Genomic DNA, 26,853 nt, shown 5'->3' on the forward strand with positions numbered 1-26,853 from the left:
GTATTTTGTTAAGTAAATATCGGTGGTGCCACCTGAGTTGTTTATTTTTTCGTCGGGCGTTGTTGAATGAGACGCTTGGCATGATAATACCAGATGAGAAAACAACTTTTGACTAAATGAATCCATGGCGGAAGCAATTGAAATTGGATGGTTGAAGGCCCATGGAATGGCGGACATACCTAGCTAACATAAGAACTTTATATTTCAAAATATGAGACTTCAAGTTTGATGGTATAAATTAGAATTAGACTAGAAAGTGTGGGAGTTGTCTTTAAAAGAAAGTCATAATTTCCTAGCGGGTTCAAGGATAGGCATTTTAGCGGTATTTTTTAAACCGAACAGGAACTCGACCCACAGCCGTTTCAGCAGGTTGGATCATTCTAACTATTTTTTCTTTTTTGCGGAAGTTCTTAGAATGGTTTTCTTTTTATACTAGAATTTAAAGAGAATAACTCATATAAATAAGAAAACTGTGAGAATTACAACATCTATTTGAAATAAGTTGGTGGATAAAATTTAATGTTGGAGGAGATTGTTAATTATATTGAACGATCTTTTATAATATTGATGAGATTATTTTGGAGGTGATTATTAAGTTGCTTATATTATATCTCCTTAAGTTTTGTAATTTGAGTTCAATTTGAAGTCTTGAATAACAAATTAGGTTAGCATAAATAGTTGGTCTTTTTTACTTTCCTTGTAACATTTTTTCAAATTCATATTAACAAGAGTCATATAAAAGTTGTGCAAGTTTTGTGCGTTGTTCAATAACAATAACAAGTGAATGTGTTAAAAGATGATTCGGCAAGGTTAACAAATTTATATTTGAGCTTGCAGATCGATGATAGATTTCTAGATATGCGGAGGGACCAACTAACTTAACAATCAAAACGACAAACACGTGGTCTACTTGTAAGATGTATTATTAACAAGGACAAGATTTGTGAGAGTTTCTAAATGAAGCAGATACGAATTGGGACATACGCAAGTGGAGGGTGAGAGTCGAGAAAGCCATGTTCGTGCTGAAGTTTTCCATGGACCGAGATTTTTTTGGAACAATTCAAGATTCAGAAACACCCATGCAGCGTACGTGAGATGCCATCGCAAAATTGTTTTTCAATCGAAGTTTTATATAATTTACTATAAAACGATTACAATAAAGTGGCAGGCAAACGGGCAACAAGCTGCGCCGCAACCCCCTTTTGAACAGCAAAGCCAATCCTGCTAAAAACGAAGCTTTGAGACCTAGAAGCTGAAGAGGTTCCGTGTACGACGCGCTGAACCCTACTCAAAAATTTCACAGCCTCTGGAGCCAGAAAACCAAATGTATCAAAGGCAAATGGTAGAAAGACATGTTGATTATCTAAACAAGCTTTCTCGTGTTTAACAACTTTGCCCGATTCAGCCTTCAACGCAGCCTGACCCACAACAAACCCACGGTCCCTGAACCCAACAAGAGGAGACACTCCTGTAAGATCCACACAAGCGTGTTTCCCCCCTGCCCACCCGAACACAAGAATATCAGCTGGTCGTAAAGTAGACCTCCCTTCAAAAGGATCCGTGAGAAAGTTAACAGGGGCCTCCTTTTTAGCAGAAATCCCTGCCCGTTTAAGAACATCACACAGAACATCCCTAACTAGATCATGTCTGTATTTAAAGCCAGGCAATTCTTTGCAATGCACCGCATGGTCACCAAAAGAATCCAAACAGACCTTGCGACAAATTGGGCAAGGTTCATCCGTCGGGAACATAGGGATCATTAACCGGTACTTAAGGATAGCCCGATACTCCAAACCCGACATACGTTGGCCTAATCCTTCAATAGGGATAGCCGTTAGAAAATCCTGAGCCCGAGGAGCCCGAAGGCATTCAAACACCGCCTTTTGGCGAGGGGATAGATCAAACTTCACTTCTAAACTCTTGACGATTCCACTAAATAAGGCACTCGCCACAACATGTTGGGCTTTAGGGGGGGCGGTGTCCTTATTAGAGAACCCGCTAAGATCAAAATCTGGAAGTGAAGTACGTAAACGATCAATCGCACACCCATAATCAGAGTCCAACCTATGAATATCACAACCCCGAAGAATATGGTCTTGCAAACACCACGACTGTGCTCTCGAAGCCACAAAAGCATATGTAGATACATCCTCGGCCGAACAGAGACCCAACCCCCCATAACGGATCGGAAGTGACGCCAACCTCCATTGGAGATCCCCAAAGAACGGACCTCCACAAACCACGATGTCCTCAATCGCCCTTCGAAGACCATTGTCAAATATAGAAACAGCTTCCCCCACATACATAGGTTGGCATGTTCTCAAACCGAACAAAAGCTTGGCGACTCCCACACATGAGCGAAGCAAAAGAAGCTCGCATTGAGGATCCCGAAGTCTTGGGAGACAGCTCATCAGTTCCACAGCGCTAGATGCCCTTTTCATAGCCAAACTGCTGATAAACCCCGCATCCTGGCTTACAGCACCACCAAGGAGTTTCACGCCAAGCACCGGCCTTCCAATCCCGCAAGGGAACAACCCCTCCTGTGCCTTCACCCCATTGCATGTTGGCCAAAATAACTCTGTTTTCTTAACGTTTAATTCAAGACCCAAACGAGGCCCCTCAGACCTGATAATATCTAATGCTTTGGCTACCTCTCTAGTATCCCCGATAATCGTGCCATCATCCAAGTACCAAGCATGAAAGAGAAGCTTGCACCGATCTCTGATTTGGTGAACAAGTGGGTGCAAAGCTAAGGCAAAAAGGAGAGGCCCAAGAGGGTCCCCCCTGTTGAACCCCAGTGGTGGATTTAATGAAAGTATCACCCACATATAACCTAGCCGACTGCCCATATAAAAAATCCACCCAAAGAGAAATGGAAGGACATCGACTCCGAACCTCATGTAGAAGGGTCGTCCTATCTACTAAGTTGAAGGCATTGGAGAAATCAACAGTAAGCATAGCCAATGACCCATACGAATGAAACTGATTTAGAAACCTGTTCGCGCTATGAAGCACGGCCTCTGCCCCACTGGGGACTCCCACCCCAAATTGAAAGTCACCGAGGTATTTAACCATCTCCTTCCCGACACCCCTCATAGCCACCTTTAAGACCAACCGCCTCCAAATGGCCCCAACGGCAATAGGTCTAATCCCATTGTCCGGTTTAAGCAACGGCGTAAGTGGGGCAGACGCAACAAACTCTGCCAACACCTTAGGACACCTTCCCCCCAAAAATAAATTAACCACCGCAGAGATAGCCTTGAGCAAACCATCCGCAATCGGAGACCCCTCTCCGCACAACGCATCTAAAATGTGTTGGGCTCGCAAACCGTCCCGCCCACACGAAGTCCCTTTAGGGAAAGACTTAATGCACCCAAGCACACTTTCAACGTCCACGACAAGGGGAGACTCAGAAAGCAAGGAAGCAGGCATAATCGGAGGTGCCATGATGGGATGCTTAGACAACAAAGCGTTCAAAGTATCCTTACCGAAATGTGCAACCCCTGAAGAGCATAATACCTTGACCGCAGCAGTGAAATGCCCGTCCGCAACTTTTCGCAAACATTGTTTAACATTGGCGCCCAACCCGGCGTTGTCAGACTCGGGTACAAACGCATCACCACCCGGGGCATCTCCTAGGGGTTGGTTAAAAAGCGATATAAGGAGCTCAAAGAAACCGTCATGGTCACCCCAAGCGGATAGCGACCGTTGAATAATTCGGCATTGCTCAGACTTTCTATTGCCAGACCTGCGTTGCTGACGATTAGAAGGTCTGAAAACTCGTAAGGTGCAACGTGGTAACAACAACAGTTTCACCCACGCCTCAACAGACTCTGGCATAGCCGCCACCTTACCCAGAGCACCCACTAAGGCTTGGGAAAAAGCCATACGACAACTATGAGGAATATTTTTAACAGTCGTAATAGGAAGAGTGAAGACACGCTCAAGGAGAGCTACATCCACCTCCACCCTTCCCACCGCGACAACTTCCCTCCCAACATGTGGCTTCGCAATCCCCACTATATATTCCTCCACATCTCCCGTGACACACTTGTACCAGACCGACCCGTCATCATGATGGCACCCCCGACGGAGAGCATGTGACTCCATACACGCTCCACACATCCACCTACGCGAGACCTTTAAAGCCTCACCAACCGAAATAAACAAATCCAAATTTGTCGAGATCGCCTCCCGTAAGGTCTCTTTCTTGTCATCCGATGACAAATGAAGCCGCTTAATATGTGCGGCCAATCGAACCCCCTTGGACCCCGGTAATCCATCCGGGCAACAGTGGAAGCCTCTAAACGGACACGGCCAAACAACCTCCTCAATAGCCCCGGTCATACCACCCCCGACCCACAAAACACCCCGGTAGCCAAGTACCACACCAAGAAAAATAATAATAAAACAAAACTCGAGTTGAGTTTGAGGAATGAACACCCGAACCAAAGAGGAAGGAGGAGAGCAACCACCCGTTGCCCTCCCCTCCTCAAAATACCAAAAACAAAGATTATTTCATTGAGGCGTTTTGTCAAACACCTGGCGGGCAAACTATTTTCTTCAAAATTTTAGTTGATGATGATTCCTTTTTAAATGTACAAAGTGAAAATGGGATTTGATGAAGTATGGATGATTGAGTGTGCTATAAGCTAAAATAAAAAAAATGTATGGTTTTGAAGAAAATGGTTGATTGCAGGAAATGGTTGATTTTCTGGTGAATGTGTGGGAGCAAGAAGGGAAGTATGAATGTTATTCCCATTTTAATCCTAGTTATTCCCATTTTAATAAGAACGAGATTAATAATGTTATTCCCATTTTAATCCTAGTTGATTTTGAACTAGAAGGTGGTGTAGTTCTAGCAGATTGCTATAAAGAAGTATCATCTACAATATGTCAGAGATAATCAAATAAGATGTACTTACGGATACATTAAGTATAAGTAATTTTGTATATATGTGTACATAAAACTATCAATATGCAATAACAATTATAGAATACGACGCCACTTTTATCCACCTTCCGATGAAACGGTTTTTCTTTTCCGGTGATACTTATGTGTGAACAACATTGACATCTATCACCAAAACTAGCTTCACTTTTTACCTTAGAAACTTTTAACAATTTGTGACATGGATGTTATCAAATATCCAGAATCCGTTGTTCTAATGGCATACAACAGCAACAAATTAACAACAAACCACAGTAAATTTCCGACCAACCGATCAATCTTCCCGGCTGCAAACGGCTAGGGGCTGCAGACAAGTAGTTGCTTGACGATTGATACATCCGTCAAACATAAGCATGCAACTTTTACGGTTCCATAATTCTTGACCACTAAATTCTTAACATAAACGTTTAAATGCCGTTTAACCACTTAATTCTTAACATCCGTCAAACATAAACATACGCATCCATAATTCTTAACCACTAAATGCCTTTAGATTTCCTAATTCTTAAGCCTAACATTTACTATACATGATGGGACCCCAATTACATTAACTAAACTTTTAAAGTCGATTTCTGCTTGGGATGTTTTAACATTCTGTTGAAACGATTTGTCTTTTCCGGATATACTTATGTTATGTGTGAACAACATTGACATCTATCAACAAAAGTAGATTCACCACTTACCAAAATCTACCACGTCGCATTTAATTTGATAATAATCTCCAGAGTATCCTTTGTTATAATGGAATACAACACCAACAAACAAAAAAACTCATTAAATTTCCAACCAACCGAACAATCTCCCCATTTGCAAACGGCAAGGGGTAACAAACAAGTGATGCTTGACGATCGATACGTCAAACATAAGCATGCAACTTTTACAGTTTCGTCATAATTTTTAACCACTTAAAAGTTGTTATATTTCCAAAAAATCTCTTAAAACCTAACATTTACTTGCACAATATACATGATGAACCCATATTAAATGATTTAACTAATCTTTTCAAGTTGGATTCACACATTGGATGCTTCAACTTTCAACCTAAACTTTTCTGTTTTTCTTTTTGGTCGGTAAAAGAAGAAATACATTTAATGATCTTTAATATGTTAAAAGCTGAAAACGTTAAGATTTATAAAGTAGCTAGAATGTTCTAAAAAACAATTTTGAGCTGAATATTATTTGAGTTGGGCCCTAGGTTAACCTTTTCTATAAATTGTGTGCACACTGAAGTATTGAAGCAAGCTTAATGAAGTCTCGTAATCACTGTCACATAAGTCATCAAACACGCACACCAACATTTCAGGTAAACATTCGTTGATTAAATGTATACTGTCATATATTTCAAGATTATTTTGATAGTTTTTTTTTATGTAATTCAGAAGCTGGATCGGTTTGTGGATGCTACCCAACACGAGAAGTGGATGATGCATCTTGGGAACTCATTTAAGAGGAAGCAACGGTAATTTGACTCTACATTTCTATGATTTAACTTCTTCAGGTTAACCTATAATTAACTTGTTTGTAATTTGTTCTGCTGGTGGTGTTAGGGTGGTAGATGATGCACATATTCCCTGGGCTTGTGACGCGTTTGTAACGCAACATAGAGAAGAACTTGTCCCGAGTCTACAATTTCTCGTGTGTTATTATCATCAAAAAAATAGATTAATATATTTATGTATGATAACTCGTTCTTTTCACCGTGGAATCATAGATCGGGTGATTCTTCAATGTATGGTAGTCGTCGTGGAATAATGAAGTTTGAAGCCGAATCATTTTTCTCATACGACGTGAGTATTATATATTTATGATTCTTTCTATTTCTAACTTGCATTTTGTTTAATTTATGTTTAAGTTGTTTACACGTTTTGTATCATTGATTGATTGATTCAGATAACCGCAATGAAAAGTTAAGGGGTTGGCGAGCAAGAAAAGAAGAGAAGCTACATTTCTGCAATTTGTAACTAGGGCTATGGTTAAAAGTATGCATCGGATGATTGCATTGAAGTTTTATACCAAAAAGTTATTTGACGAGTATGAGATTAGATGATACCTGAAGAGGTATGTACCCGCCTCAACACCGAGCGAGGCGGGTCAACCCACAAGATATAGACAAGAGGCTTGAAATCAAGATATTATGAAGGCACAAAGCCAAAACCTATGCGCATGGCGCATATCACATGCTCATGCATCACATATGCTCACGCATCACATATGCTCACGCGTATCACATGCTCACGCACCATATATGCTCACGCACCATATATGCTCACGCATATCACATCTGCGCGTGGCGCATCCGCGCGTGGCGCATTTCACGCGCGTGACGCATATCACATGCTCACGCATATCACATCTGCGCGTGGCGCATCCGCGCGTGGCGCATATTACATATGCTTGTGCATATAACATCTGCGCATGAAACATCTGCGCGTGAGAATAAAGAGAAGACCTCGCGCATCCTCAGGATAGGCGCATATCGCACATGCACATAATCAACCTCGTCCTTATCCAAATCAGGATAAGGACAACCTTGATTGTGCACGTCAGACAACCTTCCAGAAGGTATCCATTTAAGGAATAAGAATATGCTGATGTTGACAGCTGCCAATGAAAGGTGGACAACTCAGCAAAACCCATGTGCCACCACGTGATTGCACATGGGTCAGGTAAAATACTTGGGTCAGAGAATAATCAATGAAAAAGCACCAGGTGTCCCAAGGACACGTGGCGCAAAGCAATAGGAGGAGGCCAAAAAGGCCCTAATTGGGTCTGAGCCCAATCAATGGAAACCCTAGCACTATAAATACCACATCAACTCCACAAGGAGAGGTATGCTATATTACGCATTATTAAGCAATCTCAGGCAATATTAAGCTATATTAAGCAATACACTTCAATTCCTTACTCTCAGATTATTATCTTCTCCTACAAACTCTTATTCTCACACCGGAGGGTTACCCCAAAGAGGACCCCTCTGTCCCTTTCTGAGGGGTAAGTTTACGGTGCTGTTCATTTTGTAGGTGGAAGAATCCAGATTCCAGAGAACCATCGGTGAAATAGCATAATCACACCCGAGGAAAGTTGATCGTCTACCAGTGAGTCGATCCACGTTTCTTCAATACCAAAATCATATACATGTTTACTTTAATTATATACCCAAAAAATTGTAACTTTGTACTTTTCATTTTCCCCAAGCTTTGTCTAGAATGTTTCATTATAGTAGCTTTGATATATTGAAAATGAACTTTTTATTTGAAAATGTATTTTGATAATTTGATATATATCAGTTTTGAGATTTATAACGTCATGAAATTTAGATATTAAGACATTTTATGGAGATAATGATATGTGCTCGATTTATCAAAATTCTACTATATTTTAGTTACAGAAAACATAAAGTTTTACATAATTCGAATGGAAGTAAACACGAATTAAATACTTGAAAATCCAATTAAACAGATGATTATCTTAGCAAAACTTTTAAACTAGTTACAATAATGCACCCTTTTTTTATTTTTATGGAAAAATTTAAAACAATAAGGGCCCCTTTTTAGTATAAACTGAGGGTACCCAAAATCTCGATGACGACTTTGTGTCTTTTCTGAAGTTTTATGCTTTATGATGAATTCAAATTAAAGAACAGTTTGAACATCAAAAGTAATTTTGGATTTGAATTTTAGCACCTTAATTTGTCACCAACATACTTTAATAGTAATATTATATAAAAATTAATTGTTTTGCTCGTAGAAATATTTAAGTAAATTTCGCCTTTTAGTCTAAGTGGTTTAGTTAAAATGTATATGAATCAACTAATAAGACAAATAAGAAAGTTATTAATATGGATAGAGTGGAGCAAAATGAGACTTGCATGAATTGGTACTGCCGAGAACACCCTTTCGGATGTCCCATATCGGCCAAAAGGAGAAGCCGCTCGGCTTCAACAACCCGAGAGCCCGATCTTTAAACTAATTTAACCATTTACGATTTCAACATGCAATTTCACAATTATATTGTCATTAAACATAATAATTATTTGTTATTGTTATAATATTGTTATGTTATATTAATTCAATTTAATTAATTTAATTTAATTTGATTTTCGCTACAAAGTTGTTCTCGTAAAACTTTTATTATTGTTATACTAGTATTATTTCGTTATATATTATTGTTATTATATTATATATCATTATATCTATATTATATTACATATTATTATTTAACATATAATTTGATTTTCTCTAAAAAGTTGTTATCATAACTTTTATTATTGTTACATATTATAATTACTAAGATAGTTTATTGTTATTATATAATATATTATTATGATTATATTAATATTATATATTATTATTTTAGTACAGTTTTATTTGATTTCCTCTGCAAATTTGTTCTCGTAAACTAATTTTTAAATGAATTCTAAATACACAGATCGTAATGGGTTTAAATCGGATTTTGTGCCGCACCCTTTATGGTGTGGTGATAAAGGTGTTTGTGTTAGATATAAAAAATCAATCTCACAAGAGGTAAAAGAAGATGGAAAATAAAAATTGTTTAAAAAAAAGAAAGCTCGGGTTTTATAGAACATAAATACACAATGAACCCTTTTCCAGTTGAACAAATAAAAGTTGGAAAGTGAGTATTATATTTATTTGACTACATTAAGATCAAATAAATTATAGCATGAAAAAGTTACTAAATGCATAATACCAAATATAAAATGATAAATTTAATATTAATCAACTAAAATATTTAATGTTTTTAAAAAAATACATATATGATTGATATTTATAAATACAATATTTTAAAAAATATATAATTTTTAATAATATAATTGCCTAAGTAATAAGTTTATTAAAATCACAACCTTTATACATTGATAACTTTTCCACATCTATTAACTAAATCAATGTCTGACGTTAGGTCTAAACTGTGACGCCAACTTTAGCATTTACTCTATTTAGACAATATCACACTGATGCACGAAACTCAATAAAGATTACTACAAATTTATTGAAGCTTGTAAGATTTGGGTTTAGCAAAATCTTAATAATCAACTGATGTTATGTGATAAGAAGATTATTTATAATAGTTGAATATTACAATATCCATTATGAAAGCTTAAATATGCTCGTGAAGTAGTAAGATTGTTAAAGAATATACAAGGTTCCAAATGACCACCATGAAAATGCTCACCATGAAAATAGTGTGGTAATAATCCATTCCCAGAAGTGAATATGATGATAGAATGATCATGAAATAACTACGAAAATTCTAGTGTTGTCGCCATGAATGTTGTGTAGTTTAAATCCCTCCCATGAAGTGAATTTAATAATATAATAATGATCAGTGTGAAGGTCGTGGTCATGGTAATTGAGAAAACAATAATTATGCTCATGGTAATTATGGAAATTGCAATGATCCTCATGTAAATGATAAGTCGACCATGTAAAAATGAAAACAACCATAGGTGGTGCACTAATACGAGAATAAAATATGGGAATCAAATTTTAAAAATAATATGTTACTCTCCTATATTTCATGTATTAGACAAACATGAATGCACGTAAAGCATATATAATGATAAACCAAAAGTTTATAGACCATAATTGTTTAATAAATTGGCATGACCGGTTGAGACCATCCCGAGTCATTGATGATGTGAAATGTGCAAGAACTAGAAGGTTCTTCCTAATAATTAAGCATGCATTTTTGCTTTCAATGGAAGTTAATAATATACAAACTAAAATAGCGTGTGAATCCCTAAATATTATGGAAATGATTATCATATACAAATATCTCGGGATGATGCCATTTAGTGTTATAAATTGATGCATCGTCTAAATGGTTATAAAGTTTGCAACTTATGTTGGCGTGATTTGTAGCTTAGCTAATAAGATAGCAACACAATATTATTCCAGATTTTTACATATTACGTTTGGTAATAACATTCCATAATTTATGTTCATACGCAAGTGTGCTTTTGTTGGGAAAATTACCAAACATCTACAATTGATTGCAAAACTAATGATCATAAGAGCAAAATTTCATGTTTGTATATAGGTAAATGTGATTACACATGTGGTAAGAAGAATACACATATCGAAAATAAGTTATACTTCCTCCCATTAAAATTGGTTTTTGGTCAAGAACCGATTATTTACCATATATGTCTTTGTTGTGTGACATGTATTATAATTGTTCCACCACAACACACAAAGATGAGGCTTCAAATAAGGATGAAATTATGTTGGGTAAGACTAACCATTTATAATAAAAAAAAATTTGAGCAATTTATGAGATATTTTCTTACGGCTCAGTTTATTGGTTTTCATATGGATTAATCAACACTCCCAACATGAGGGTGAAATAAGAAGCAGTTGAAAAATTAAAAAGTTGTAATGAATTATTTTATGTTTATGTCATATTGATTCTAGTTAAAAAGTGTAAACCAGAAGTTCAAAAGATAATTCATTTACAATAATTAGCTAATTAGTTACTAGATTCATTCACTGACCTAAATAGAATGACTAGCTAAGTCACATATAACAATTGTTGGTGTTTCAATTAATGTTATTAAAAGGAAAACAGTATGAGTGTATGGCATGCCTGAGGCATGATTTGAATATTCAATTCAAAGTATAAAAATCCTCGAAAATGAAGCAAGTAATGAAAATGGTCAAGTCGAGGTATAATGAAAATTCTCTTTAATTAAGAGACAGTAGACATGATGTATCTAGAAGAAACTCAGGTACTTGAACATAAAAGAGATCTCAATAAACTAAATCATGTTTAGATATATATGGAATCGAAATAATCGACGTCGTTGATAATTTACTATAGTTCTTGAAATAATGAAAACATTGAGGATCATGAACTAAGTTTTGCTAATAAATGAAATTTGAAATGATTGTCAAAAAGAAAATACGCAAGTGAGGCAGAATTTGGAATCTCTCACGAATATAAAAGTTTGGGAAATTAGTCCTTACAACTAAAAGTTGTAAAATATGTTACATACAAGTGCTCTTTTGTGTATGGGCGTAATGAGAAATGTGACATTTATGACGAGATTTATTTAAATGACAAATCAAGCCCATAAAGAAACCAATGAAATTTATCCATTTTCAAGACCAGTTGTCTAATAGCAGCCAACTGGTCAAGATAGCCTTAAACTTACGGCTTTAGTCTAAAACATTAGAGTTACCTTTTGGAGAGTTGTCATATACTGTCACGAAGTGAATGCATCCGCTCGACTGAGGAATTGCTATAAGTGGATTCAAGGGCTATCCATTTGCCTTGAGCACCGGAGATTTCGAGGATCTCAGCAGCATTCTCTTCCGTGGGGGATGATTAAAGAAGAATTACTGCTCATTGGTCATCCTCCTGACATGCGATGAACAGAGGATTAGGGACCGTTTTATCACCCTCTGTGATAGTTTCGGCCGACGTTGGAGAAGTGCCATCTATGTGGCCAAGCAATTTTTGAAGAGATAAAATGGGAATCATGTGGTTACTCCATAGAAGGTAATTTGTGGAGGTTAATTTAATAGTGATTTGGTGAAGAATAGGGTAGTGTTCGTATGCATAAATAAGAGGTGAAATGGAATGGACCATTATGATGGAAATATGTGTTTAGTTGGTTAATGGAATAGAATCACCCATTACCATGTTCATTCCATTCCCTCTAAAACACCCAAAATTCGTTCCATCCACCCCCTTGTTTTTTTTTCATTTCATCCCTCTTTCTTATTATATCACCTCCACCACCCTCCCACCACTACTACTCGTTGCCCTCTCACCACCACCGCCTCCGCCGCCGACCACCACCCACCACCGCCGGCCGCCATCACCGCCGCCCGCCTCCACCATTACCCACCTCCACTGCCACCACCATCCACTCACCACCAACTACCATCGCTGCCCACCACCCGCCACCACCCACCACCACTCAATACCATTTTTATTTTATTCCGGCCTTTTCTAGCTTACCAAAAAATAAAAAATAATAATTCATGTCATTCTCACATGGTAACCGAACATGTCAATGGAATGGTAATGATCCATTCCATTCCCGCGCTCATTCCATTCTATCGCCCATTCCATTACCCCATACAAAGCAGACCCTAGAGCTTGACAATTTGTCAGCCATGGTGAAGAAGAGAGCCGAGAAAGAAAGAAAGAAAGAGGGAGGGGAATTAGGGTTTTTTTGAGTGAAGGGCTGATTTAGCTGATACCATATAGGATTTGGTATATCAACCTCAATGTCTTTCCTTGAGAATTGAGAATAATATATATACTAACTGTTACAAGAAAAATACTCCGTGTTAACTAACTAGTCTATGGAAAAAATCAATTGCATTTAAAATACAAATATTCTATTATTATACAAACTAGTTTTTATCCCCGCATTATGGGGGTTGTTTTACATTATTCGTTTATAATATTTATATATTTTTTGAATTTTAATTTTATTTGTTGTACAAAAGTTAATGATATACGTACCTAGTATTTGATGGTGAAAGAGTTTCACAAATAAATAAGATGTTATAACCCGGTTTAAAAGCTATTTGGGTTTGGTGAGACCCATTACCCAATTATTTTTTTATCAATAAAATTATTTTTTAATTATAAATAATATATATCTTTTTTAAAGAAATTGGATATTAATTTTTAGTATATCCCTATTTTACAGGATTTTCATATCAAATATTTGGTGATATTAATTTTTAATTTAATGAGATGTTATAACTCGTTTAAGAAATATTTGGGTTTGGTGAGACCCATACCTGTGAATTCGGGTCAAATGCATAGGAAGTCTTCATTACAAATAATGCAATCTAATAGCTTAAGAAAATGTATGAAACAACCAAAGAGTTTTTAAAGGTTTTGTTTATATATATTTAAGATACTCTATTATTATTGAAGTTCTTGATGTAATGTGGTCCGTCCAGCTATAAATATCATGCGTGTGTACACATACATAAATCACATGTTATTTGCTTGTTTTGAAACGGGCCCATATTTTACACAACATATATAAATATCATGTGTATATACACACGTAAATACACACTTATCTATATACATGTATGCATGCACGCATGGATGGATGCACGCATGCATGTATTTATGGTGGAGATAAAGTAAAATCAAAATATCGTGTGATGACATAAATGTAATTATATAAACTTAATTACTCTAGTTATAAAATCAGTACATAAAAATAATTCTACTAAAATAAAAACAAGTGATTGATACAAAATAGTTACTCTATTTGCACATGTAATTACAAATTGTAATAATAGTTTTTTTTATATATAGAGTACTAGGTTTGGAACCCGTGTATTACACGGGTTGACAATGAAAACAGTATAATTGATAAATCTTTAAATACTTTATATGATTAAAATTACGTATTACACATAATATTGAAAAATGAAAAGTTCATAAATATTTAAATTACAAATAAGTTGTAAGTTTTATATATACAAATAAATTGCTACAGTTTTACCTAAACATTAACAAACCATAAGTTATATAGCAACAAAGCATATACAAATTATATACAATTTTTTATTCGAACTAATTGCTAGTTTTTCTAACCATTGATGAGGCCATCTGATGTCCAATTATTGCTTCTACTATTACCTGCAATTCACAACAAAAAATAACCATGATTTAATACCCAACACCTGTTTCATTCATTCAGTTCGATTTGTACATTCATAATCAGTCAAATAGATCGAAAGAGAAAGAAAAAAAAGAAAGAAAGATTGGCTAAATTCATTTCAGCTCGATTTTAAAATAATAAGGCTTTTGTATTCATATGTGACACCCATATTGCTAATCAAAATACTGGACAATGAGTGTTTCGGTTCCAACCGGTCCATACGAAATTAGTCACTTTGACCTTCTACCCAACCCGCTTATGTTTTTGATATTGTAAATAAGGTTTTTGGTCAAAAAAACCTAGAATAATCTGATCAATTGGTTTCTACCCAACTCGCTAATGTTTCTGATCACGTTTTTATCATGGTAACATCCAAATTTGTCATTGACAACGGAGATATATTGCACGTAACTTGGAACAAAATATAAACCAAGAGTGAATATACTTCAGGTTTATGAGAAGAGTAAATAAGTCATTTGGGCAATCATAATCAATAAAAGGGGTGATGCAATGAACATGACTTTATAATATGAATCAAACCCCCTTAATTGTAATTCACAATAAAGCTAGATAAGGAATGGATGGGATAATGATAAGGCTAGATAGGGAATGTTTTAAATCTTAATTAAATTTTAGTTTTAAATTAATTAATTTAATTAGAAATTATATGTTAATACATGAGAGTGCTACTTGGCAAACTATTAAGCCAACTAAAGGGTTTGTGGTTCAACAAACATTTTTGTTTATTATAATAGTAGATTTATCTCATGTAACTAGAGTAATTACGATGTATAAATAGAGTGAATATATCTGTTAACATGGTTATTGTGTAAGCAGAGTAATTAACAATCGTTTATAACTAGAGTGATTATTTTTAAGTTTGCAATTAGATGCTTCTACTATGATATCCAAAGTTACATAATCATCTATTAATAAATCATAATTATTTAGTTAGAACAAAATTCTCACCGCGGTTTTAGTTTATTCGCACTCTTCGCGCCATTTTATTTTCTCTTTGTATTATATTCATACCGTAGAGAAGAATAGTTTACTCTTACTATTTTTTTTCTGTTTTGAACGACATTTTATTCTTACTATTTTTTCTTTTTTGAATGGCAGTCTGCTCTTACTCTATTATGTTGAGCATCTCTTGTATTGTCGTCGAAGCAAAAAGCATATAATGTATGGAAACACTAACTTTGGATAAATATATAGTTACTATCTTGAAGATAGATTGTGAGAATATATGATATTTTTTTCATATATTTTATGATTAGCAGCAAAAACACCTAGTGATTTCGCATCAGTTGAACATGGCATGGGAGAAGAAAGCCGGAGCAACATCGGAGGTGGGACAAGGCGGATCATTAATGCAACCACAATGAGCTACATTCCCCAATGTCCAATTCTATGTGGCATCTTACAAACTTGAAAGAAACCAAACATCACCACTGTAGAGGATTAATTATGGATTGTTTAAGATTTGCCAATGCAAACTTGTAGCAAACTTAGAGTGTCCCCCCTCTCTCTCATACACATACATATTATATAATATACATTTATGCATACAGGTTTAAGTTCAAGAAAGAAATCAAATTATTGCAAGAAGTGAGAGAAATGAATATGAGCCACTAGTTTTATTTTAGGTTTTAAAGATTTAAAAATAAATAAAAAAGGTGTAAATGCAACAATACATGCACTTTCTCTCTCCAATTAATACAACTAATATAACCATAATAAATTTCTCTCTAATTAATATATCTAACTAATTTAACTATAATAATTCAAAATATAAAAACACTACTTTAGTTTTATTTTTTATTTACACATTCTTTATTTTATTCAACATAAATATAATTTATTCATATAATACTAGCTATTCTTTATATTAAAAAAATAATTTCCACTCAATTTATTAACATGTTTTTTAACACTAAATATCAAAACATAATATATATATTTTTTTTCAATTGGTACGCCTATAAAAATTATTGTCATAAATAATAATAAAAATAATTTTATACAAATGTGTCCATTAATTGTAAATAATAAATATACAACCTACACAAAGTTATATAACATACACTTGTTTTGAACGATAAAAACGTACAACATACAAAAAGCATACAACTTACATATGTAATTCGACATCAACAATTATATAAACTATACAAATATACACATATCCTACACATGTGTAGGTTATATGTTTTTCGTATGTAGGTTATATATTTTTTTTATTCTTAGAACAAGTGTAAGTTATATGCTTTTGTGTAGGTTGTATATTTTTTATTGACATTTAATGCAAACATGTGTAAGATAGTTTTTTGTATTATTCGTCACAATGTAACTACGTGTTGATAGATATTGATATGTTGAGTTTGAAGAAATTGGTTTTAAATAAAAAGAAATTAATGTATGAATAAATTGTATTTGTGTAAGATGAAATTTTCGTGTGTAGGTTATATGCTTTTCGTGTGCAGGTTATATGTTTTCGTGTGCGTGTGTATTTCATTGATGATAAATTTTGTGTGTAGGTTATACGTTTTTTGTGTGTAGGTTATATGTTGTTTTATTCTTAGAACAAGTGTAGATTATACGTTTTTGTGTAGGTTGTATGTTTTTTTGTTGATTTTTAATGCAAACACATGTAAAATAGTTTTTTGGTATTATTCATTATAATGTAAGTATGTTTTGATGGATATTAATATATTGAGTTGGAAGAAATTAGTTTTGGATAGAAAAAAGTTTTAATTTATGAATAAATTATACTTGTGTAGGATAAAATTTCAAGACACAAAAAATAAGTTATAAAAATAAATAAGTTCTTAATATTTTTCAGTTATCATAATTTAATTAGTTATATTAATTAAGTAGATAAATATTATGGTTTATTAGTTATATTAATTGAAGAAAGAGAATGATTAATACATTCCTTATTTAGGTTTAAGCATTTAAAACTTAAAACAAAACTAGTGGCTCATATTTATTTCTCGTTTTTCTTACAGTAATATCATTTCTCTCTTGAACCATCCCCTATACATACATATTTAATATTTTTTAATAGGGTTGTAAAGGTTTGTTGTTGTAAAAGGAAAGTGGGTTTTTTGAGAAAAGTTTGAAATATGAGGTGCCGATGATGTAACGCAGGGCCGGCCCAGGCCCATGGCAGGGTAGTCGACCGCCATAGGCCCGACCACCCGGTAGGCCCGAAAATTTTTAAATTTTTTTATATTTTATAGAAAAAATTGTTTAGGCCCTTTTATAAAATGTTTGTAGCCCAATTATTTGTAGACAATAAGGCCCATAACCCATTACAATTTAGAAGAGCCAGGAGCATCACGGAAGAAGTCTGAAAGGTTTAAAAAGAAATACAACCACCACACCATCTTCCAAATTCTAGTTCCATACTTTACACTTACTAACGTACCACAAAAACTCAAAAAGGCAGCCACAAGCTAGAGGTGCACAAATCGGTTTTTTTAAAAAAACCGGTTAGGTTATTAACCGGACCGGTTTTTTTTTGTCCTGGAAAAAAACCGGTTCGGTTAATAACCGGACCGGTTAATAACCGGTTTTTGTGCATGAAAACCATAACCGGTCAAACCGGTTACGACCGGTTTGGGAACCGGTTAGAACCGGTTAATAAACCGGTTTTTTTATTAACCGGTTTTTTAATAACCGGTCTAACCGGTTAACCGGTTTTTTTTTTTTTTTAAATAACCATTATTTTTTCACAGTATAAACAAACCGGTAACTACAAGGCAAACCGGTAACTACAAGCATTAAATCGTTATCGCATATTCGTAACTCAAAAATACATAACTTTCATTTATAGCTTTTACATTAAAAATACAAACATTAAATCGTTATCGCATATTCGTAACTCAAAAATACAAACATTAAAGAATGCTTAGACACGATTACATTAACAACTTGCTGTTTCTTACTCATTATTTTCATCGCTACCCGATCCCGAGCTATTCCTTAGGTAATCGTCGTACGCGACTTCTTCATCGGTCATTGGTTGAGTGTGTCCTTGATTGACCTCGTCTTCATACAAGCCCGCCTCATAGTCCATTTCCCCCTCGAGTGAGCGTTGATGTTGTGCCCTATCTAAAGCGTCTAAGTAATCCTTGTAGCAAATAGACATCTCTACAGCTGGTGGAGTGAGTCGAGTCCTCCTAATCGATATAACCCTGCCAGAAACAGAAAAAACAGACTCCGAAGCTACCGTGGAAGCTTGGACCGTTAGTAAATCTTTGGCCATGGCGGCGAGGATCGGAAACTCATCCTCCTTACCTCTCCACCAAGCCAGCAAATCAAGACTTATAAATTCATCTGGAGTCATGTGTTTCACAAAGTTGGTACCACCATACCTTCCAAGTTCACTGCTTGGGGTGTTTACCTTTTGACGTTTACCGGCGTCTTCCCAAATCATGTAGTACATCCCCATTTCAAGGTCGGTTTGGGATTGGGATTGGGCAACAGCTCTTAACGAGTCATGAATTTGGGAAGACGACCCGTATTTTGTAAGGTAAACATCATACATGTTAGACAAGGTGGTGTTGAAAGCATTCTTTAAAGTTTGGTTATAATAGGGGTTTTGATCGTCGTTTAACTCTAGCTCATCACAAATTTTTTCTATTAAAGCTTCAACACCACCAACATTTATGCAAGGGTTTAACGCAGCAGCACATGTCAAAACAGCGGGTAGTTGTTGAAAATATTTTCTAAATTTTTCTTTCATTTTTACACCCATATCAAAATAAGGTGCACCCCTACAATGAAGTTCACTCAACTTTGTGCACATGACAGCAATTTTTGGTAAAGCAATGGGGCTTGTTGGATAGTAAACCCCGGATAAACTTGTTGTGCAAGATTTAAAAATTTGAAGTACCTCCGTAACGATCTCAATCAATAACCAGTTTCTAGGATCGTACGGTGCACATTTACCCCTACTTGACATTATTTGATGAAACGCAACTAGTGATTCTTTTTGTTGGATGGCTTTCTCAAACATATCACAAGTCGAGTTCCATCTTGTTGGACAATCCCAATTGGGCCCCAACCATTGACAATTAGCTTCATCACAAAATTTTTTGTATCTTGAAAATGTTTTATTGTTGCTAAAAACATCTCGTAACATTCTTTTAAAATTGTTTCTTTGCGTTTCGATCACGTTTAACCCATCTTGCACGGCCAAGTTGATAATATGTGCAATGCATCGGCTATGAAAAAACGCTCCATCACAAATAGGTTTATACTTTAATTTTAAATGGCCAACCGCGGCCGTATTGTTGGACGCGTTATCAAACGAAATTGAAAAGATTTTATCTTCAATCTTGTATTGTCGAATGACTTTATCCAAGAGTTTAAAAATATTTCTGCCCGTGTGCGGGTAATCAAACAATTGAAACGCAACGGTTCGTTTCATCATTTGCCACGACCCGGGGTCAACCCAATGAGCCGTCACACAAATGTATGAGTCGGGCGAACCATTAGGTACCGACCACACATCCGTTGTTAAGTTTACACCAGTTTGTAAGTTTGAAAAGTATGAAATTAGTTCGGATTTAGCGTTTTTCCAAGCTTTAAGACAATCTCTTCTAAGGGTCGAACGACTTACGTGTTGGTAGCGTGGTTGAACATACTTTTGCATCATCGACGTGAATTGAGGGTTGTCGAAGTGGTTGAAAGGAAGTGTATTTTGAATCACAAAGTTTGAAAACTGTTGACGTACCTCTTCAAGGTCGTACGTAAACACCGTTCCTTGATTCGTCATCTCCGGCTGCGAACTACTTCCTGATTCGTCCTTCAAGGCCTTGCAAAAGGGCCTTTGTACATGCGCTCTTAAAGTGGAGTTTGCATCTTTGCCATAAAACTTCAAACAATGTTTGCATCGAGCTTTTTGGGTACCGTTAGACATTTCGCATAGGTCGAAATGTTGCCAAACATCTTGGTTTCGTTTCGTGGGGATGACCCGAACGACCGTTTCTCCCGTGTTCGAGGCACCCATGTTGACGGATGAAGCAGCACTTTGGGAGGCCATGATAATCGACTACGAAATAAGAGCGTATGGAGTGGTAATGTGGTATAATTGAGCGTGAGATAACAAAATAATCGCGTATGTAATAAACGTTTAGAGCGTTTGGAGTTGTATAATCGAGTGTGATCTAACCAATACCCAACCTAAGCTATATATAGATGTTTGTGGGGGTAAAATGGGAAAAAAAAAACGGTCAAAAATAAGAAAAAACGGCTATATGGCCGTTACTCAACGGGAAAAAAACCGGTTTTTAACCGGTTAACCGGTTTTTTTATAACGGTCAAAAACCGGTTTATAAAAAAACCGGTTAACCGGTTTTTCTAATAACCGGTTATTAAAAAAACCGGTTTTTTAAAAACCGGTTATTAAAAAAAACCGGTTTTTTTTAAAACCGGTTATAAAACCGGTTTAGGCTCCAAATTGTGTAACCGATATACAAACCGCCGGTTTGTAAACCGGTCAAACCGGTTTACAAAAAACCGGTTTTCTTAAAAACCGGTTTCCGGTTTAAACCGGCAAACCGGTTCGAGGACCGGTTTTTTTGACCACCTCTACCACAAGCCACCGCGACCGCCGGCAGCCTGCACCACCAGTCCACCACCGCAGCAGCCCGCATTCGGCTCCAGCCCTGCTCCGACTCCGTCAGTCAGTCCAGGCGTCCAGCGAGACAACGACCAGCACCAGCAGGGTTAATTAGTTCTGAGTTCTAAAATCTGACTTTTTGTTTATTTGTTTACTTAGTTGTTTAGTTTTATACTTTTATTATAAAAGTTAGTGAGTTAGGGAGTTAGCCAGTTAGGGTTAGTAACAGACTTGGTGGTTTGTCAGTTTTATCAGTTTATCAGTTTATGTAAACAGTAGGTTTGATTGTTAATTGTTAGTTTGTTACTTTGTTTTTGTTTATTGAATTAACACATATATATTATTTTTTAGGAAAATGCCCCCTAAGTACCTATCCGTAATGAAAAACGCAAAAAGAGATCGAGAGTTTTGCTTCAAAAAATGCAAGGCGAGCATCGCGTTTCGTTTAGGTATGTAAATTAGATTATTTTGCTACAATATTTATGTTTTGTGTATTGAAATTAATATAATCATCGTATGATTTGCTTTTTTATTTGCGTTATCGAGTTTATATTTTACTTAAGTTTTAAGGCCTAAATTTAGATTCGCCTTCGGCCCAAATTTTTTTTGTGTTTCTCGGAGCCGGGCCTGATGTAACACTTTGCATTAGTTTGTTGTTGTGGATGCTATTAGGGTGAGAGTACCACGTACCAAGAGCACCGGGCAAGTTGTGACGGAAAAAAAAAGATTTTTTGAAGTGATGCATTTGAAGCGGTCTGGAATCTCCTCAAATCATATTCACACCATTTTGTAAGAGTGTTTCTTTAGCAGTGACTTTTGACACTTTTAACCAATAGAATACCATGTGGTCAAAATAAAAGTATACTTTAAGAAAAATAAACACTATGATAAATAACATTCCCTTGATTCTTATTTTAGTAATACATAAGTGTTCCATTTATATATTTTCACACATTAAAAAGCAAAGGAAAAACACTCTGGATCAATATATTAATTACTCATTTCTCATGAAAGAAATGACTAAATTAATGTACTTTAACTTTGTCTTGGAGAGGCAATCATCGATAATTTTCGCATATCTTCGAAACAACTCATCCATCAATTCCAACCCAAGATCAAAATGACCCTCTAACATTGGCTCCACCACAGCACGAATGGTTTTAGCCACTCGATAACCGCTTGATATATTAAAATCACTCTTGTCACCATCATCCCATTTTATCTCAAACGTCTCAGCACCATCGACTACAAATGATCCATCATACTCAACTTCACGTGCCACTTCTTCGAGGCTAGGTGCATAATAAGGAGCATCAAATGAATCAATCTTTTCCTTCTCAAGAAGTCCCTACAAAAACATATTTATAAATTTATCAATAAGATTAATTACACTTGAAACACCACTTTGATGACTTTTCCAAAAATATAACTACTCATTGAAGAAAGAGAATGTAGGGGAAAGAGTGAAGGATGGAGAACACACATCTAAAGCAAGACTCATCAAGGCATTGGCTAGAAGCTCCCATTGGTAACAAGCCTCGTCTGCACATGGGTTTGGGGACCGTCGACCCATGAATGACAAAACCATCCGACCCTTGCTGACCATTTCTTTAGCCCGTGACCTTAAAAACAACGAGAAATCCTCATGGAACTGTTTCTGGTACGCTTTTACAACACTCGTTGAGCTACTTTTCGATAAGTATAACTTCTCTTTATTCAAATGAGTTCCAACCTTATGTTTCAAACCCAATGGTACCTAAGTCAAATATCACAAGCCAATAGATTATCTAAACCAACTATGACTATCAATTCAGGTAAAGTTAGTATTGTACTATGTGGTTCCCATGCATACAACATGCTATGATAATTGGTCGAGTTTCAAGTGGACCATTTTGGTCTCTACTACTTATGGCTTTGACTTTGTAGTTGGTTTTTTCAAGATATTTTTTTTGTATGACAACGAACAAGTGTTCTATACCGTTTGTACTTGATACTTTTAGTTTCTTGCGTCTGAGACTTTGCAACTACTTATTCAAACCAATGAGTCATTCATCATAATATTATGACCCCAAGATCTTAATATGGTTTGCATGATACTTAGTTTGGTTATCCAAAAAGGGTTTGCATCACAACTTATTACGAGTTTGCCTTCTATTTCGATCAAGGTGAAAAATTTGTACTTCCGAGTTTACTAAAAGATTATAAGTGACCAAAACCATAAAAATCTGAAAATAGTTATGTATATCAATAAAATAACCTATAAAGACACTAACCTGAGACAGCCAATGGAGGCTAGAAGAAGAATGAACAAAGTGAAGACTTTGGGCTGGAAACAAGCTTCCATAAAATGAACCAGGCAAGCCGCAAACGTAGCAATCTTCAATACCATAATCTTTCTTCATCTTATTGTAAAGCTCTGGCAATGACTTAAACACATCGTTTAAGTCGTTACCAGGGAGATCATTCAGTGACACCCTTAGTTCAGGTACTGATAGACCAATCTGCTGGCTAACAACATTAACCGTTTGGATTATCTTAGAGACCGCCGTCAGCGAGTTGGGTCCAGAAGAGCACCCCAAGTCCGCAACTCCCATGCTCTTGGGCTGCACCTCCAACATGATGTTAAAAATGGCAGATTCCACCATTGAACTACCTACTGATATTATCTTCTTCTGCACTCAAACCTTCATGTTATATATATATATATATATATATATATATATATATATATATATATATATATATATATATATGTTTCGGATTCACAAAAGAGTAAACTGCCATTTCTCCGTCCCTACACATTTGCCATTTCCCTCAATAATGTTGGAAGCAATTTCAGACTCTATGTCACAAGTCGGTGAACGTGAGGGACCAATGTTGACAAGCTGGTCATAGTGGTTATGTTTCGTAATTGTATTGAATAAAATTAGTAATATTGTATTGGTTAGCAAGTTAGGTTAGTCTATATAAACAAGATAGGTTAGACATTATAGCGTGTGGTGGTGTGAGGTGCAACCGAGTTAGGGTTCATCAAGAGTCAAACCGAGTTAGGGTTTGATAGAGTTGTAATCAATTTTTAGAGTGATATTTTCTGATTATTAATATAAACAAGAGTTATCGTTTAGTTGGTGTTTGATTATCGATAAGGGACTTGAAATAATACCCTTTACAATAAAACAACATATGTGTTTGCATGCCTATATATAATACCATCAATTTCCAAAATACCGCAAAAACCATAGGGACCGAAATGACAGTTTACTTTTCACAAAATATTATGCAATTGACAATATGACGTGGTTACCTGAAGGTGTGAGTTTTTGGCATAGCTAGTCTCTCCTTCTCCTGTGTTCATGTGAAGAACATGCATGATTATGGTGTGTATACGTGTGTGTTTATCTTTCACTAGGGTACAATGCTTGAAGTTGATGAAAATTAAAATAGAAGTGAGGGGTATATAAAGACCTGGTACCTGGGAACATGCGGTTCTGATTGTATTACGAGTATATTTTTATCACGTTAACCAATATCTAATTTCAGACCTAATATGTCCCCCCATTTTGACTAATTTAACATCACTTATTATTGAAGGGCAAAGTTTATTATAATGTCAGCTAAATGCACGTCACATAACTCAACAAATAATTAGGAATCACTTTACATTACAAGTAATATTAAACATGTCGATTTATTAAAAAAAAATAGTAATAAGGAAAAAAAATACTTACAAAAAAAAACGAAAAGTCTTAGATCTTGCGTTTGATTGATCAGGTAAGAATGTTATGCTCATATGTGATTCTTAAGTACACATGCATGGTTATCTACCCTAAACCAGTTCCGATTGAAAAAACCAATTTTTGGTTATGGTAGTCAAAACCGGTTTCTGACATACCAAACCGGATTGAGGCATTGAAAACCGGACATGATGAAATCGGTTAGGGTCGGTTTGGAAGCGGTTTTCTATAAAAGAATACTTCTAATAAAACACAAAAATAACTACCTACCTACCTACCTACCTACCTACCTACCTACATATACATAATATATGTACATAAATAGATACATGCATAACATACATAATACATATATAGATACATACAAAATATTTACATACATAAATACATAACTTAATATACATAGAAAAATATACACATATGCATTGGTTTCTTAGCATCGGTTCCAAATTAACCGGTTTTAGAAGAATAGGTTTTAAACCGGTTTCTGAAAACTATAAAACGTTCCTAACCTAACAGCCTTTCAAAACAGTTTCTATATGATCGGTTTTAACCGTTCGATTTCGGCCAGGAGCGTAGCTTTAGTTGGGGCCGGGGCCACTCCGTTTTTTCGCTCGGTAGTGTAAGGTTATTCTTTTTGGCCGAAATTTTTTATACATAGTCTAAATTTACCCATTTTTGACCGAAATTTTGAGACCGGCCCATTCGGTTTTTTGCTCGGTAGTGTAAATTTATCCACATTTTGCCGAAAATTTTTATGCATAGTGTAAATTTACACGTTTACAATCAAAATTTTGAGTCTGGCCTCCTTTTTTTTCGCTTGGCAGCGTAAATTTATCCTTTTCTAGCCGGAAATTTTTATACATAGTATAAATTCATCCGTTTCGACGAAATTTTGAGCCCGTCCCCCTCTAGTCTATGAATTTTTTTATACATATTGAGTCCGGCCCTCTCGACGTGTATGTCCAAACTTCGCCACTGATTTCGGCTTGATTTTTGGGTCAGTTTAATTAACATGTTTTTCCCTCACTTCTAACATGCTTACCGTTAGGTGTGAATCTTAAAGAATGGTCAATGTTTAATATTAATTATATTAGAGGACATAATTAAAACGAGATTACATCCGACAAAAGGGCCACATCTATCGTAAGAACACAGTCGTGATAATTACTAATTAGGTCATTGATGTGTATTCATTTCCACATGATCATTTACGTGTTTTGTAAAGTTTTTGAGGCAAATGTGGTCCATCACTTATTATCAATTAATATGTAACCCAATGCGCAGCAAGCACCACAACTAAAGAGCACATGTTACATGCTTGTGGCGCAAGTGGTCCACGTTCACAGCTGAATGGAGACTAACTTGTGTATTGCGCGGGACGACCGGTGGAAATTTGATGAGTATCGATTTGATTCGTTATGGTATGACCGGTAGGGTACCGACGTTATGATTTGATCAAAATGATATCTAAAAAAATTAGGTTGAACTTTGGATACGTTTTACATTAATCAACTCGTATCATCCTTCCGATCAAAAACCTTAAAACATTATCTTGAAATTCAGATAAAACTTAATGTCGTTAAGTTTTTTCCTAATAGAGGTCCAATGAAACAAAAATGTTTAAAATGTGGAACTTCCATAAGGAATATTCTCATGTGCGATTACCAATGGCCAATCGCACAAAGGTGGAATTATTAAATTTCAATTTGACTTATATTTATTAGGGGTAAAGTTAAAATATAACGTGATACAAAATAAAATGTATTAGAAGTATTTGCGGTCACACAAAAGACCATTCAAAATAATAATAGTAAAAAAATCATAACTTAAATAAAAACACTAAAACATTTTAAAAGCTAAAATATTT

General features: G+C 35.4%; 1 protein-coding gene across 1 annotated transcript; it reads right to left on the reverse strand.

The window, feature by feature from the left end:
- Window positions 1-22,006: 22,006 nt before the first annotated feature.
- Window positions 22,007-24,619, reverse strand: LOC143583157 (putative jasmonic acid carboxyl methyltransferase 2). Its single transcript, XM_077065544.1, has 4 exons — window positions 24,554-24,619; window positions 23,523-23,921; window positions 22,733-23,005; window positions 22,007-22,597 (listed from the first exon to the last, which is right to left on the reverse strand). The coding sequence occupies exons 1-4, from the start codon at window positions 24,617-24,619 to the stop codon at window positions 22,244-22,246; spliced, it is 1,092 nt and encodes a 363-aa protein (XP_076921659.1). The 3' UTR covers window positions 22,007-22,243.
- Between the last annotated feature and the right edge of the window lie 2,234 nt (window positions 24,620-26,853).

This window comes from Bidens hawaiensis, unplaced genomic scaffold (genome assembly GCF_021521415.1).
Source record: "Bidens hawaiensis isolate Kalapana, Puna unplaced genomic scaffold, B.hawaiensis_p1.1 tig00032149_1, whole genome shotgun sequence".
Classification (NCBI taxonomy): domain Eukaryota; kingdom Viridiplantae; phylum Streptophyta; class Magnoliopsida; order Asterales; family Asteraceae; genus Bidens; species Bidens hawaiensis.